General features: G+C 40.9%; 1 protein-coding gene across 8 annotated transcripts in view; it reads right to left on the reverse strand.

Moving 5' to 3' along the window:
- LOC147027127 (uncharacterized) overlaps positions 1–15,376 on the reverse strand; it is a 389,612-nt gene that overhangs the window by 115,297 nt on the left and 258,939 nt on the right. For all 8 annotated transcript variants that reach the window (XR_015058689.1, XM_085883308.1, XM_085883307.1 and 5 more), the window contains one exon: positions 5,072–5,125. Coding sequence is in view for 7 of the 8 variants with exons in the window: in XM_085883308.1 (XP_085739434.1) it covers positions 5,072–5,125 (54 nt within the window). In the remaining variant the exon portion in view is untranslated. The remainder of the gene's footprint in view (positions 1–5,071; positions 5,126–15,376) is intronic.

Genomic DNA, 15,376 nt, shown 5'->3' on the forward strand with positions numbered 1-15,376 from the left:
GGTTTGCTGCAGAAAAGAATAACAATAATAATAATAGTAATAATAGTTTTTAGTTTAATAATTGCATATTCTCAGCATATGGCTGTGAAAGTCTTTTTTAATAAAACAAATCACGTTTATTATTATGATTATTATTTTACCCAAACAAATTGAATGAAACATGATTTCATTGAAAATGTGCAACAATCATTGGTGTGTGACAATTTCATAATTTGTACGTCATCCCTGTGTCTGCTGGACCTCTGTTGAGGGTAGTTCTAGTTATATACAAATGAGATAGTGCACCTATAGAAAATCTACACCCCCTTTCAAATTTTTCACCTGTTGTTGCCTTATACTAGCCTGGAATTAAATTTCATTAACCCAGACTTTTTCCACCTTTATTTACACATGGTAAGCCACAATTCCAAGTGAAAAACAAATTCTAAAATTTCAGAAAATTATTTAAAAACACAAAACGAGAATATCATGGTTGGATAAGTGTCCACCCTCCTTATAACAGCAATTGTAAATTAGCTCAGCTGTAACCAATCACCTTCAAAATCACATACCAAGTTCATTGGCCTCCACCTATGTTAAGTTGCAGTGATTCTGGTCATTTCAGCATAAAATCAGCTGTTTCTGTAGGTTTCCTCTGCTGGGTAGTGCATTTCACAACAAAGACTCAACCATGAACAAGAAAGAGCTTTCAACAGACCTTCGGAATAAAGTTGTGGAAAGGCACAGATCAGGGGATGGGTACAAATTTTTTTTCAAAGGCCTTGAATCAACCTTGGAGCATAGTCAAAACAATCATTAAGAAGTGGAAGGTGTATGGCACCACCCAGATCTTTCCTAAATCAGGCCATCCCTCAAAACTGGATGACCAGGCAATTAGGAAACTGATCAGAGAGGCCACCAAGAGGCCAATGACAACTTTGAAAGAGCGACATGCCTTTATGGCAAAGACTGGTCACTGTGTGCACGTGACAACAATATCCCTAGCAGTTCACAAGTCTGGCCTGTACGGTAGGGTGGCAAGAAGGAAGATATTACATAAACTAGAGTAATTCGACTGCGCGCAGTCGACGGGTAAACCTCCGCTCTTCCGCACAAACATTTGAGTATTGACATATTTGAACCTTGACCTCTATCATATCTGGCCCAAAACCTAATCAGTTAATTGCCATCTCTAACTTTACCTTTGTATCAAGTTTGATGAAATTCTGTCCAAATTTCTTGAGTTAGGGCATAAACAGTAAAATTTCAGAGTTTGACCTTGACCGTTGACCCTTGACCTTTATTGCATCTGACCCAAAATCGAATCACTTAACTGACCTGTGTTACTTTACCTTTGTACCAAGTTTGATGAAATTCTACAATTTGCTTCTTGAGTTATCGCGTAAATGAAAATCCGGACGGACGAACAGATGGACGGAAGAATGGACGAACGGACGAACGGACAGATGGATGGACGGACGGCCAACCCGGAAACATAATGCCTCCGGCACCCTTGGTGTGGAGGCATAAAGAGCCCACCTTGAGTCCCGTTTGAGGAATACAAAAAACAACTCCAGAGATTCTGAATCCATGTGGCAAAAATTTTTGTGGTTCGATGGAATGTTTTGGCCTAAGAGCAAACGTTTTGTTTGGCTGAAAGTCAACACAGCACATCACCCAAAGAACACCATCCCTATTGTGAAGCATGGGGGGGGGTGGCAACATCATGTTATTGGGATGTTTCCCATCAGTAGGGACTGGGGCACTTGTCAGGACAGAAGGGAACATGGATGGAGCAAAATACAGAAAAATCCAAGAGGAAAACCTGACTGCCCTTTGCATGAAACATTAAATTGGGAATTAAGTTAATCTTTCAGAATGACAACGACCCAAAGTACACAGCCAAAGCTGCACTGAAGTGACTAAGGAACAAAAAGATAAATGTCCTTGAGTTACCTGTTCAGAGCCCCGACCTAAAGCCAATCGAAAATCTGTGGCATAACTTGAAGATTGCTGTCCGTTAACGCTCCCCATGAAACTTGACTGAGCTTGTACAGTTTTGTACAGAAAAATGGGCAAAATATTACCCAACGAAGGAGTGCAGAATTTGTAGAGACCTATCCCAATACTCATAGCTGTAATTCCTGTCAAAGGTGCTTCCACCAAGTATTAGCTCAGGGGGGTGGACACTTATCCACCCTGAGCCAATAAAGATCTTCTAGTTTTGTATGTTTAATTAATTTTCTGAAATTTGTGGAATTTGTTTTTCACGTGAAAGTTGTGGGCTACGATGTGTAAATAAAGCTGGAAAAAGTCTGATTTCATCCAATTTAAACCCAGACTATAACGCAACAAAAGGAGAAAATTTGGACAGGGGGTATAGACTTTCTACAGGCATTGTATGTATGAGCGATATTTATTCTTGGAAACGTGTGTCCCATAACTCTTGTTGGAAATGTGTATGTCTGTGTTCAAGGTGATATAGTGAACTCTTGAAAAGATGATTACTCAAAAAGAAGAATTTTCATCAGGAAAATGCCACTTTTGCATCCCAGTCTCACAAACATATTGTTACAGTTTTCGGAGACAAATGGGGACAAATCCACCCGTGGGGATAAATCTACCACATAAGTGTTCTCCTGTGTAGTTATGTATCTGTTGCAATTTTTTAAAGCTAAATTACCCCCCATATTAGTGGAAGGGAAAGATGCATTGTGAATATCGTTAGAACTATCCCCATTGTTCTCTTCCTCATTCTCCAACTCTGTACTCAAACCCCATTCTCATACACTTATTTTCAGACTCCATTCTCATACCTCATTTTCAAACACATAGTCTCAAACTCCATTGTCAAGCACTTTGAAACACTTTACAGACTCAAACCACGCACGACATTCACTTCACAACCCAGACCATGAAAACTTGTTCAAACATAAATCCGTTTCATCAGTGCTTCAATCGCAGCCGTGTGGGCATAGTTGGGCGTTCACATGAAAGTTGGACGCACTGTATGGCTTTTCCACTCGACCAGTGCTTTCCATGATAATGAGCTACCAACAGCCCTGCCCATCGCATTCCTGCAGCCAATTGCGATGACGATCGCAGCACACCAGCCAATTGAAGTGGCTGGCTCACAGAAAGTGGATGTGAGGTGACAGAAATGTGGTCAATGAGAGGCCTGACAGAGCAGTTTGAAGTCAGTTAAGTTTGTAAAAGAAGTTCAGAAGTTTCGTTAAGAGGAGAAATAAGTTATTGGAGGAGATGTGAAGTTCATGTGAGGGCTCAGTTCCAAAGTTCTTTGAGAGAGTTAAGTTCTGGAGAGCTCTTGGTGTCAGTTCAGTTCTGGAGAGCTCAGTGGAAAAGTACAGCAAAGCAGTCCTCGGAGCTCGGAGTAGGTTGGTGATTGACTGGGGAGTCCGAGCTTGGCCACGCCAAGCATGCAGCACTGAGAACAAAGCGGAATGGGTGCGGAAATGCAGGCTGCCAGGTGTAGTTACCACCTCCTCACTGACTTCATTAGAACCAACCACAAACTCTTGAGCATCAAGAGAATTAACAGAGATTCTCCTCAGAGATAACTCCTCTGCCGACACATCTTACACATGCATCTTACATCTTTTGACCTTTCAGTGCACTCTACTTTGCTTCTCTGTCTGTCAACCTTTCTTCTCTCCTCCGACTGGAATGCATGAGGTGCCTGTGTGTGTAGAAAGGTGTGTTAAGGTGACTGAATAAGAGGACTTGCATGCTTTGCAGTGAGATATTTTCTCTTGTGATACTGTTTTGCCTTGTATATGCATGCCTTTACTAATCCCTTGATAAATTGACTTCCAAATTGCCTGATTGTGTTTTTCCATTGCATCAGTAATGTGTGTGATAGTGACAGGGATTTCTGTCCCGCCATTTCGTTCTGGTCAGAGATTAGCTAACGTCCCACTTCCAGTATCACTCTGCTGTTCTTGACTTGACTGCAGTTTGGCGTTGGGAAGCACAGTCCTTATCTGGGGTGATAAAATTGTTGGGAAGGTAAAGTGGAATTTGGATACTGGACCCTACATAAATTAAGCCTTTCAGAGGGCGGCTGTGGTTGCTTAGCAAGACGTCGTGCCACAGAGTTATCTGCGGTTCGTCGGCTTCAGGGTCACCAGCTGGGAAGCGGGTCTGAGAAACTCCCTTTGTGACCCTCACCCACCAAACCCATTCTCAAGTACTTCAAAACACGTTACATACTCAAACAACGCACAACATTCACTTCACAACCCAGACCACGAAAACTCGTTCTCACATAAATCCGCTGATAGTCATCAACAATATGAACCAGATAAGATGAACGAACACTAGTTATGACATGGCATCAACAATTAAGGTTTTAAACCTCTCTTAAAATCACATTTTTCAGTTGCTTCTTCTTAACGTTCTTCATCTTACCTTTCCTTTCTTTGTGAAGGGCTTTAAGATTGTGCTTCTTACCAAGAAGCATGATGTAAGAAAGTGCTTGACTGATTGCCAATTGCTGAGTTAAGACTTGTCAATGTTTTCAGAAATCAAAGTTATTAGGTAGGCGACCATGTGTGTATGAACTCTCCCAGGTGTTTCCAAAACAAACATCCAGTGTAGTTCTTCAACGATTCATCAAAGGTAAATGAGATGGAGAGCTCAATCTCCATTTGCAATTATTGAAATATTAAAAGTACTTTGGAACTGTAAGTATTTCCATCAGTGTAAACATATTTCACATTGACTCATGGAATCGTAATACTCGATTAGCATGCAAATATTTGACTTCTTCAGAGTCAGATCAAATATTTAGGTGAATCTGCATTGCAGGTATACTATAAACTATTGGTGATGTTTGATTGTTCAGATTGTGAAAATGGCATTCAGCTCAATGTCACTGCTGAAGATGTGATGAAACAACAGAGAGCAATACCTACTGGCACTGCACCAGACGAGCAATTTGATTTGACTTGATTCTGCGAGGAAACAAACTAAAAACCAGATAAACCAGAGGCATGCCCATCACGCTCGTGTCTGTCATCAAGACTTCAAAATGTCAAGATATACAAAAACGTCAAATTCCAGGAATAGTCACCTTGCTGCCCCGAGCTCCAATGTCACCAAGTGGTCCATCAACACCTCTTGGGCCCTAGCTCAGACCAACAAAGAAAGAGAAGCAAAGCCAAGTAATGTCACTAAGTGTCACTAAACTGCACAATCTTCTGTGCTTCAAGAAATAACATATCCCTCTCCATGTTTTTTTTTTCATTTCTTTTTTGCATTGTGTTGAAGGATAACCTTTAAGAGAAAATAACGAGATGTTGTGTTTTTTTTTTTTCATACAAATACTAATGTTCAACAATTGGTCATCGATTTATCATATCAGCACAAAACATTGAAAATAATTGAAAATTGAGAAAATAACGGAAAGGAAGGGGGAATAGTAAAGACAAGGAAGGGAAGATAAGTGTGGACTGCATGTAGAGAGAATGATGAAGAGGCTTGAGAGGAAATAAGAGAAAAGCAAGCATAAACAAGAGCTCAAGTGAGCAAAATATATGCCCGAACAAGAAGGTTTATACAGAATTGTGCTACAACATGGAAAACAGCATCCTGGTTGCCGTGGCAACCACTTTAGATGATGAACCTATGTCGCGACACACCGTCTCCACAGTCTGTACCTATGTACCAAATATGAAACGTGAAAGTTGAAAACTTTGGGAGTTAGAGTGCGGACAGGAACGGATGGACAGACAGACAGACAGATAGACAGACGGATGGATGGACGACTGGTATCACATAATACGCCCTGATATATATATATATATATATATATATATATATATATATATATATATATATATATATATATATATATATATATATATGTTGGGTGTATAAAAAGAGCACCCTCATATCTGTCAGCGCAAGCATACAGTAATAGTTATGGAGGGATGTTACGGGAAAAAAACAAAGATGGTCATCACATCAAATGTGTACAAAATGAAACGTGAAAGCGACCATAGAGTGAAGTCATTAGTCTTTAAAAGCTATACCTTTTATCCTCGAGCATTTTCATCATGAACAAGACTGATAAAGACACGAGAATACATCGGCAAATCACCCAATCGGGAGATTGCAAAATTGCTGAATTGTCCTTCCTCCTCTCATAAATGTCATGCACCAGCCTCGAATAATAATGGTTGAAGCGATTACAACGATTCCATTGTTATGGAAGCGGCATTGTCTCTTGAGTATTGCACTAGTGAAACAACGACAATTAAAAAAATCCGGATGAAACAAAAACAATACATCAACAATACACCACAAGCTGTTGAACACCACTTGCGCGTGCGCAGACTGAGAAACTCTGCCATAAAACTCTCTGCAGTAAAAATCACTGCCACTGATCCAAGTGAGGCAACTTGGATTGTAAGGTACAGCACTACAAAATGCATAGTTTACAAAGGAAAAGGTCCCAGAATGAACAGAATCACATTGAAAAGAAAGAAAGTATACAGCCTCTCGTGCAAACTATCGAGTGGACCCAGAGTGAAAGACAGCTTCCCATGTGGCATCCTACGCACGGTATAACACTTTGTCAGTGGTTGTTATCTCCATATTCGGGCTTCAGAAGGTGGAACTGAGTCCTTTCAGGAGTTGAAGTATCCACCTTCGTTTTGGTGAAGGATCTATATCGATGGGCTAAGTTGTGAAGTTTTCTTTTTCTCAGAGTTTTGTTCCGAGGGCTCATTTCAGGATTGTCACCAAGCCCCGGGCAGCCTCCAACTGTAGCTTGTTTGTGGTAATGTTCCCAGGGATGGTGTGTCGGATCTTTCTAAGGTTCTTCTTTATCATTCCTATTGCTCCAATTGTCACTGACACAATTTTGCCGTTCTTCAACTTCAAGGATCTTCTCACTTCATTGTTGAGATTTTGGTGTTTGGTCATTTTCTTAATATCCATATTATTTAGTCCAAAATCACTGGTTACTGACACCTCAATTATAAATACTATTTTTCTATTTGTACATGAGTATCATGTCCAGTCACAATGCTTTGTTTTCGATATTCACACTCGATGGGATCATAAAGTCGTCCATGAGCATTACGTCCTCGTTTTCAATGATCGCTTTTGGTTTGTGTTTCCATGAGTTTTCTGGGACTGGGATATTGAAATTGTTGCACGATGTGCCAGTGGATTACGCAACCTTTTTTGGTTGTGCCTTTTGTGCACAGTTGTTCAGAAATGTTTTTTTTTTTCATCCCGATACAAGGTGAGTCGTGCTTTCCGTTTCTACCTTGCAAAATCTACACTTGGCCGATTGGCTTAGTCCCGCCATTTTTTTTAAAACAATTGGTGTAGTGTCCTTGGTCTTGGGTGTTTATTACGACTTGTTCTCCAATGCAATTGAGCTGACTTCTTATTAGCCATTCCATTGAGGCTTCTTTGTCTATCCCCAGTCTGTCCAACTCATTAAAAAAAATTATTGATATTTTGTCTTTCTCCCAATTGTCTCGAAATATCTGTTGCTCTTTTGCTATATATATATATATATATATATATATATATATATATATATATATATATATATATATATATATATATATATATATATATATATATATATATATATATATATATATATATATATATATATATATATATATATATATATATATATATATATATATATATATATTGTTGTTGTTGTTGTTTTTGCAACCGTTGGGGTTGTATTTGTTTGTTTCTGTTTTGTTTGTGCCATCTTCTACTCACACCTGTTTTTTGAAGGTTCTTGCAAGGTGAGTGAGGGATATGTTTTTGGTTTGTTGTCTTGATGCTTGTATACAAATTGGATTCTGTAGTCTGTTTAAATTTTCACATACTCTGCTGATCCTACAGTCATCACTTTGTGCACTTGATGGAGTTGCATCAGACCACCACCTCCTTCTTTCCTCAGCAGGTACATTCTTGGGATGGACTCGTTTTTTGCTCACCTTGAACGTAGTTCCAGGGAGCTTATGAGATGGCCCGTTGTCCGTCAGTCCGTCCATCGACAAACACTTGCAACAACTTCTCTCATACTACACACATAATTTCGATGCAACTACATCACAACCTTCATCACCCAAGGATGTACCAAAGTTTGTTCACGACATCAGAAAAAATCAGGCACTAAGGGAGGTCATGGGGGGTTGCCCCCCAAAATAGGTATTTGATTTTTTTTTCTCAGAAACTGCACATGCAATTCCGATGAAGCTTGATGACAACCTTCATTAGCCGTGATGTACAAAAGTTTGTTCAGGGAATTAAAAAACAGAAATCGGGGTCTGAGGGGGTCTACAAAGGGAGTTTATGGGGTTACCCCCCCCCCCCAAAAGAGGTATTAACTTTCTTCTCAGAAACTACACACACAATTCCAATGAAACTTGACCACAAACCTTCATCACCCGTGACGTACTAAAGTTTGTTCACACCATTAAAAAAATCGGGGTCTCAGGGGTCTACAGAGGGGTTTCAATGCATGTTTTTGTTTTGCATGAGAACATACTACAAACCATACAATGCATGAGAAGTACGTTTTCAAGACCAGCCTCATTCTATGCAGGCATTCTTTGGCAATATTACTGTTCTGCATATTTATTTGTGATATATTTGTTGGCCTTCTTATACTCCAATGTATTTGTAAGATGTTTCATTGTATCGTTCCTGTATTGTTGTATTTAGGTTGATTTTTGTCTGTTTCTGTTAGTCTACATTGCACAAGTGTGCACAAGTGTCTTGGCCAACTTCCCTTTGGATGTCGTTGGAGTACTGTATCACGAATTTCAGTTGTTCTGCCAATTTTTCGTCATTTGGTGGAAGAGTTTTAATTCATCCAAATACAGTGGATAAGTCACCTTTCCTATTTCTTTTTTTATTTTTTTTATTGGTTACTGGTGTGTATCTGGGTCCTTGCCCAATGATGAGGTTACTTAGTGGATCCAGAGCCAGGCAAAACAGGAGTGAGGAAAAGCTGTATTTCAATCTTTCCTTCCGAGTGCTCCAGGATTAGTGTGGTATTCCATCGTTTCATTGATTTCTCACCAGTTTGATTATTTGGATATTGATTTTGTACATTTGCATGAACTTTGTCATCCATAAATGTGGGATGCTGTCAAAAGCTGTTATATAGCCTATCCAGGCTTTGGACAATTTGGTTGTTCTCGTTTGTAGTTTTTGAGGATGACCTTGTTTCACAGTGGGTGGTCTATTGCTCCTTGGCAACCTCATGCACAACCCTACTGTTTTGCCTCAAGGACTCCTTGTTGTGTTAGGTGGTGGTACATCATTGCTGTGATGATTCCTGTTGAAAGTTTGTATGTTGTTGGTAGTAGGCATGTTATTGACCGATATTTGTGAGGTTGTTAGGTTTCTTCAGATGTTGGGATGAGGAAGTTGTTATCTTCTGTGAGCCATTAATCCATCTCCTGTTTCCCTTGGATAAGTTCACTGAATGCTCGAGCATAGTAAATGTGGAGGGAATCCAATTGCTTTAGTCAGAAGATCAGAATCCCATCTGGGCCAGAGCTTTTGAAGTTTGGCATTTTTGTGAGTTGTCTCATTTTTAAAAATGAAATATTACGAGGGGAATTTCCTTGAGATGTTGCTTCTTCTCTTCCAATTTTCGGATCCATTCAGCCTCCTTGTTGTGTTCTTTTCGATCTTCATAAATTCCTTTCCAGAATCATTCAGGTCAGGTATGGGAGCATGTGCCAGAACAGCGCGTCGCTGCGTCCACTTTCCGCCGGTACTCCAGGGGCCTCCGTCTGGCCATCCCCCAGGCAGATGCCAGGCCCATCCCCATCTCCTTGAGATGATGGTCAACCTGCTGCAACCACGAGGCACATGGTCGTGTTCCAGTTCATTCCAGTTCATCTTTTTTCAGTCAGGATGGCACATTCTGCTTCCGTTTCCATATTTCTCAGTATAATCTTTTTGAATTGTTTTCAAACATCTGACCTTCTTTTCTCCTGCTGTTAGCCTCGTCTTAGTTTTTTTTATTTTTCCTTGCTATCATTTTGGTGGTGGAGGTTATGTTTTCACCCCGATCTATCGGTCTGTGAGCAGGATATCTCAAAAAGCTGTGGACATATTCGGAAGAAATTTGGTGGACATGTTAGGTGTGTTTCAATGATGAAATTAATAGATGTTGGTGAAGATTCAGATCTGCATACTCAAATTTTTAAAGTGATTCTTCACCATTGAGTGACAGGAATAAAAACTACATGTACGATATCCCAACAAATTATGGATGGATTATAACAAAACTCGTTGGAAAGGTTGGGGGTGTGTGACAAGGAAGAATTGATTTGATTTATTGAAGATCCAAATCCAAATACGGATGCGATTTTGGTTTTTTACTTTTCCAAGTGATTCTTCACAATTGAGAGATGGGGCCAAAAACGAGATATAGTACGATATTTCGAAAACTTGTGGACGAATTTTGACAAAAGTCAAAAACTAGGTGGATTATTTTGGTAGCTGACAAAAAGAAGCCGATTCGATTTTGGTTCAGGTCCGATTCCAGATCCGGCCTGTCAGTGGGATACAAATCGTAAACTGTTCAGCCTGGCGGAGGTATGTGCTGTACCGAGTGCTGCTCTAGTTTCTATTTTGAATTTGTTTTCAGCACCCATTAATTCAAGGTCTTTATCTTCAATCTTACGTTTGTTATTTTTGTTTGTTGAATTCTCTTCGATAGTTTTTGGGCCTTTGTTTCCTTTTAGGAATTGCTGTATTTGTCCTGTCTCCTTTCTGAGTAGTTCTCTGTCTCACGAGTACTTGCTTCCACAGTGTTGTTTGGTTCCTATTTGAGGGGCCTGCTTTGTTCTTGGAGTGTTTCGTTGTTATTTTTCTTGAATGAGTAGTGCTGCTGCAAAAACTGACAATGTTTATTTCTTTTGGGATGGCTGATTTTGGAATCTCTTTTTTAGTGATTGCTTTGTTCTCCCAATTAGTGTTTTTGTGCATTTTTTCTTGGTCGTCGGCAGAGTTGTGGTCTTTCTCCAAGTGGTGCCTTTCCAACTTCTCTATTTTATTAGCCAACCAACTCCTCTTCCAGACCACCTTGCCATCATCCTCCTCCTCCTCCTCCTCTCCGCCGAACTTCTGTTCCCCTTCTTCCTTCTACCCATTGTCATCTGTCCTCCCTTCATCTGTTTTATGTGTGTGTGTGCTGTCGCCATCAATTGATCTCCTTCACTGCCCTCCACACTTCATATACAGATCATGTTCTGCATGGGAGGACATCCTCCTTCCCCTCAGCATCCCAGCTCTCATTGTTTATTTGTTTGCTGTCCTGCTTTGGTCTCTCCTTCTTTGAGGCAGGCAGCATCATCCAATTTTTTGCCTTGATGCAGGGCTTTGCCTCTTTTAAGGGAACGTGCTGCTGTTAATCTAAGTAGTACACACCCCGGCTGCCTGGTGTGTTTGCAGACTTCACAGAGCTTTCTCTGTAGGGAGCCTGTGACCCTTTGCTTGGATTTATTTTATTCTTGTTCTCCAAAACAACCTCCACTTCATGCATCTCGTTCCTCCCCGTCTCCACAATGGCAATGCTTCTCCACCCCTCACTGTCTTTGAGGACCCCCTTGAGGCTTCTCAAGGCACCCTCGGTCATTCTCACCAGCAGCAGCTCTGCCCCGATGGCCTCACTTGTGGCTGCTTTCATCCTCCTCCGAGTGCCGCTGCACGGATCATTCGTCGTCCTGACTGAAATGGTAGCCTTGCTGCTTTGTTTGGGTCTGTACATTTTGTTACAATGAACCTTGTGCGCCTCTCTCACCTTTGACTCCACGCAACAACACTGTCCAAGTGCTGCACATTTCCACTTCACAAGCATGTCATGCCGACACCATAGCGGCAGTCCGCCATGGGCCGAGACTGCTTAACTTTGTGCTGCCATGGGACTTGCAGTTTCTTGGCTTCATCAACATTGTTTCTGCTCTCTCTCTCTCTCTCTCTCATTCCTCTCTGGACTTCCCATCTTTTCTCTTCGGCTCTGTAAGGTGACATTCACTTGAGCTTTATAAGTCTTCACTTTGCAAACACACCATGCCATCACAATATTGGCGGTTCGTCCGATACTGGCCGGGTCCACTACACTTCACACTGCCACGTGCCTTGTGGCCTCTCAATCCATCTTCGTCTCGTCTGTCTCTGTCTGTCTGTCTGTCTCTCTCTCTCATTTCTTTCAAGGTCTTCCCATCTTTCCTCTTCAGAATGGAGCCACACGAATCATCATCGGTGGTTTTAGGTGGGGGAATCATCGAGAGAGATGGGTAGGGTGAAACGAGGCAGAATTGTCACGACACTATCATTTGTATGTGTGGCTTAACACAATACTTATTTTATGACGTACTTGCTACATATATTTTATACATTACTCACCCCTGCATGTACAATCCAATGCAACGGTGATGCAAACGCATAGCAGATGCATCCACATTGACATGTAGTGTCATCCGTATCACTGATATTATTTCATTCACATTTTAAATGCACTATAATACGTGCACAAATTGAAGTACTGTACTTCAACACATGATTTACAGATGACAATTGAACCACAATTTACCACATTTTACTATTGAAGCACATCCATCCATAATTCTCCCTCCTCCCCACCCAAACAAAAAAATAACAGAAACAAGTCATTGCAAAATAACATTAAAAACAAAAATGAAAACAAGCCGGGAGGCGACGATGGTTCGCGGCCATTATTGAACAATGCCACGATAGGTACAATCGAGTAAGTGGAAGCTTTTGAGGAAGCCCGACCGTAAAAACCTATCTCTTCCGTCAAAATTGACCAAATCAAATCGGATTTTTTATATGTTGTACTTATGGACATTACGCACAGCTTCTAGGAAATGAAATTGCGAGAACAATATCAAGAAAAAAATATGTAAATAAATAAATAATAAATAAAAAAGTTCAAGTGGGCGTGGCTCCACCCACAAGGGCCGTGGGACACCCCTCATACAAAAAGACACAACTAGACCATGATGTCTAGCTTGTGTCCAAGTTTCATCAAGATCGCATCAAACATCACGGAGCTATGCTCTGGAGTGAAGTCACAAACAGACAGACACACAGACACACACACAGACACAACGGAAATAGTGGTCACTGCTGGCGCCCGCAAACCAAAACTTGTCAGGAAGGAATTCCAGAAAAACAACCAAACAAGGTATGAAGGGATGACAAACAAGGATATGACACCATAATCCGACACCACGATCCTTTTACACATTAACATTACCATGCGTCAAGGTAGGAATGACACAACAATAGGACACCACAATCCTTTTATTGATTGCTATCAAGACATATTTTGCCATTTTTCTGTCTCAATCCCACAACAAATAAAATGCACAATTACATCAGTCCACACTACAATGTGCAACTCCCTCTCACATTGACATCTTCATACAATTGTTACCATTACCACACAATTACCTATCACATGTGTAATCAACTTCCTCTGTCTGTTCAATCTCATCTTTACTGCAGGGTTTTTAAGACAACTATTCACCACCATCGAAGGTCATCATCTTTTCTACCATCGTTAACCCTCGCAAAGCCTACTTCTTTCTGGGTTTCCCCTCCTCCAGCCACTCGCCATCCTCTTCAATTATTTCTTTGTTCCACTTCTGCTTCTTCCTTGGTTTTCCCTTCCACTGATGTGATTGAAAGTTTGTGCCTGTATCCAGCTTGTTCACGCCCTGTGTCCTCTTCGCCTTGCCAAACTCTCCTTCTATTTTGTCCCTCTATCCTGCTACTGGGGTGTCTCCCCTTCTCCCCACTATTCTTTTTGTTCTGGTCCACTTTATGTTTGACCTCCTCCCCGAGCCAGACCATACAGTCGTGGTCGGATCGTGCTGACGAAGCCTAATAGGCGGAAAACATTCCTAGATTGACCACTGCTGCCCCTCTGGCCTTGTTACTGGCATGACGTTGAGCTATTTGTGCCTGTTTTTGATCCGTTTGTGGGTAGAAACAACACATGATGCACCATTTACCTATTGGTCAACACCCATATCTATATGTTTGGTGTTGGCTTAATGCTTCGGGTGGTGGGCTTTGGATCCCGCTCAGATGATGAATTAATACCAGGTGGGGTTAACTCGGCCTGTCATCCTTCAGAGGTCGGCAAACTGAGAGCCAGCATGTTGGTATCCTGTGTCGGAGTGGCGACCCGACCAGGATTGTGCCCAATAGCCAAGGAGACTGCTTAAGCAGCATCAATGCTCTGCACAGCGTATGGTCCCAATCTCCTCCTCATGTCTGATGTGCCATTTTGAAATATGTACACTTTTTCCTTCCTAATTCGAAAACATATATCTTGAAAAAGAAATAACGTTGGCATAGCTTGCACTATTGCATCTTGTGTGTGGGACATTTTGAACACACCTTCTAAGTTGCATGCAGGAGTGAAAGGGATGTTTTGAAATGATTCCACCAATTTTGCCTTTCCAATGGAGAAATACTTCCAATGTCCGCATATCCTTCCCTGGTGACTGTTTAATTTTATTTTATCCTTGCTGGTTGCAGCTACCAATTTGTCTTCAGCATAAATTAGAAACTATAAAGGAGACTGCTGTTGTTGATGGTGTAAGGGTGCTTTGAGGTTTCACCTACGTGGTTGATAAGCAGTACATTTAGCCCTAGATTGTTGTAAAAGAATGAGAACACCACTGAAAGTTTGGAAAGTCATCATGGCAACAACTGCGAATTCCTGTGAGAAGTAAAATCATCGCTGCACAAAGCATTCTGGGTATATTTGAAAGTGTTGGAATACTCGACGAATATCTGGTTGGCATCAAGTTTCAAAGCAATGAGGATGTAAAAGCAGATATACTGAAATAGTTGTGCATCTGTTTTTAGTTTTCTCTACTTCTATCATGAAGCCATTAAACTATCCTGATGGGAAAATGCATATGTGCAGTATGAGATTACTTTGAAATAGACTATTGTGGGAGTGGAAGTTGGTTAATAGACCCTCCCCCCCCCACCCCAAACCTGCACATACATAAATTCTTCTGAGTCGTTTTGTTCAGCATCATGAATTTTTCTCGTTTGACTGCCAGAGAGCCCACCATTGAAGATGCCCAAAGAGATTAAAGACATATCCAAGAACAATGAGGTTGGGGGCAGACATATTGCTCCACATTTCCTGACAATGGCATCTTACCCCCACCTTACATGACATGACAGTTTTCACCGAACTTCACTTTGACATTTTCGAGAACAAAAGGTGGACATAAACCTTTAACAACACTCATATAGAGGAAAAGATGAGATTCAATACACAATAATTCGATTAGTGACATTTGATGTAGCCTCATAAATA

The sequence above is a fragment of the Eptatretus burgeri genome, chromosome 5 (assembly GCF_056783735.1).
Source record: "Eptatretus burgeri isolate ZD-2024b chromosome 5, Ebu_testis_v1, whole genome shotgun sequence".
In the NCBI taxonomy this organism is placed as follows: domain Eukaryota; kingdom Metazoa; phylum Chordata; class Myxini; order Myxiniformes; family Myxinidae; genus Eptatretus; species Eptatretus burgeri.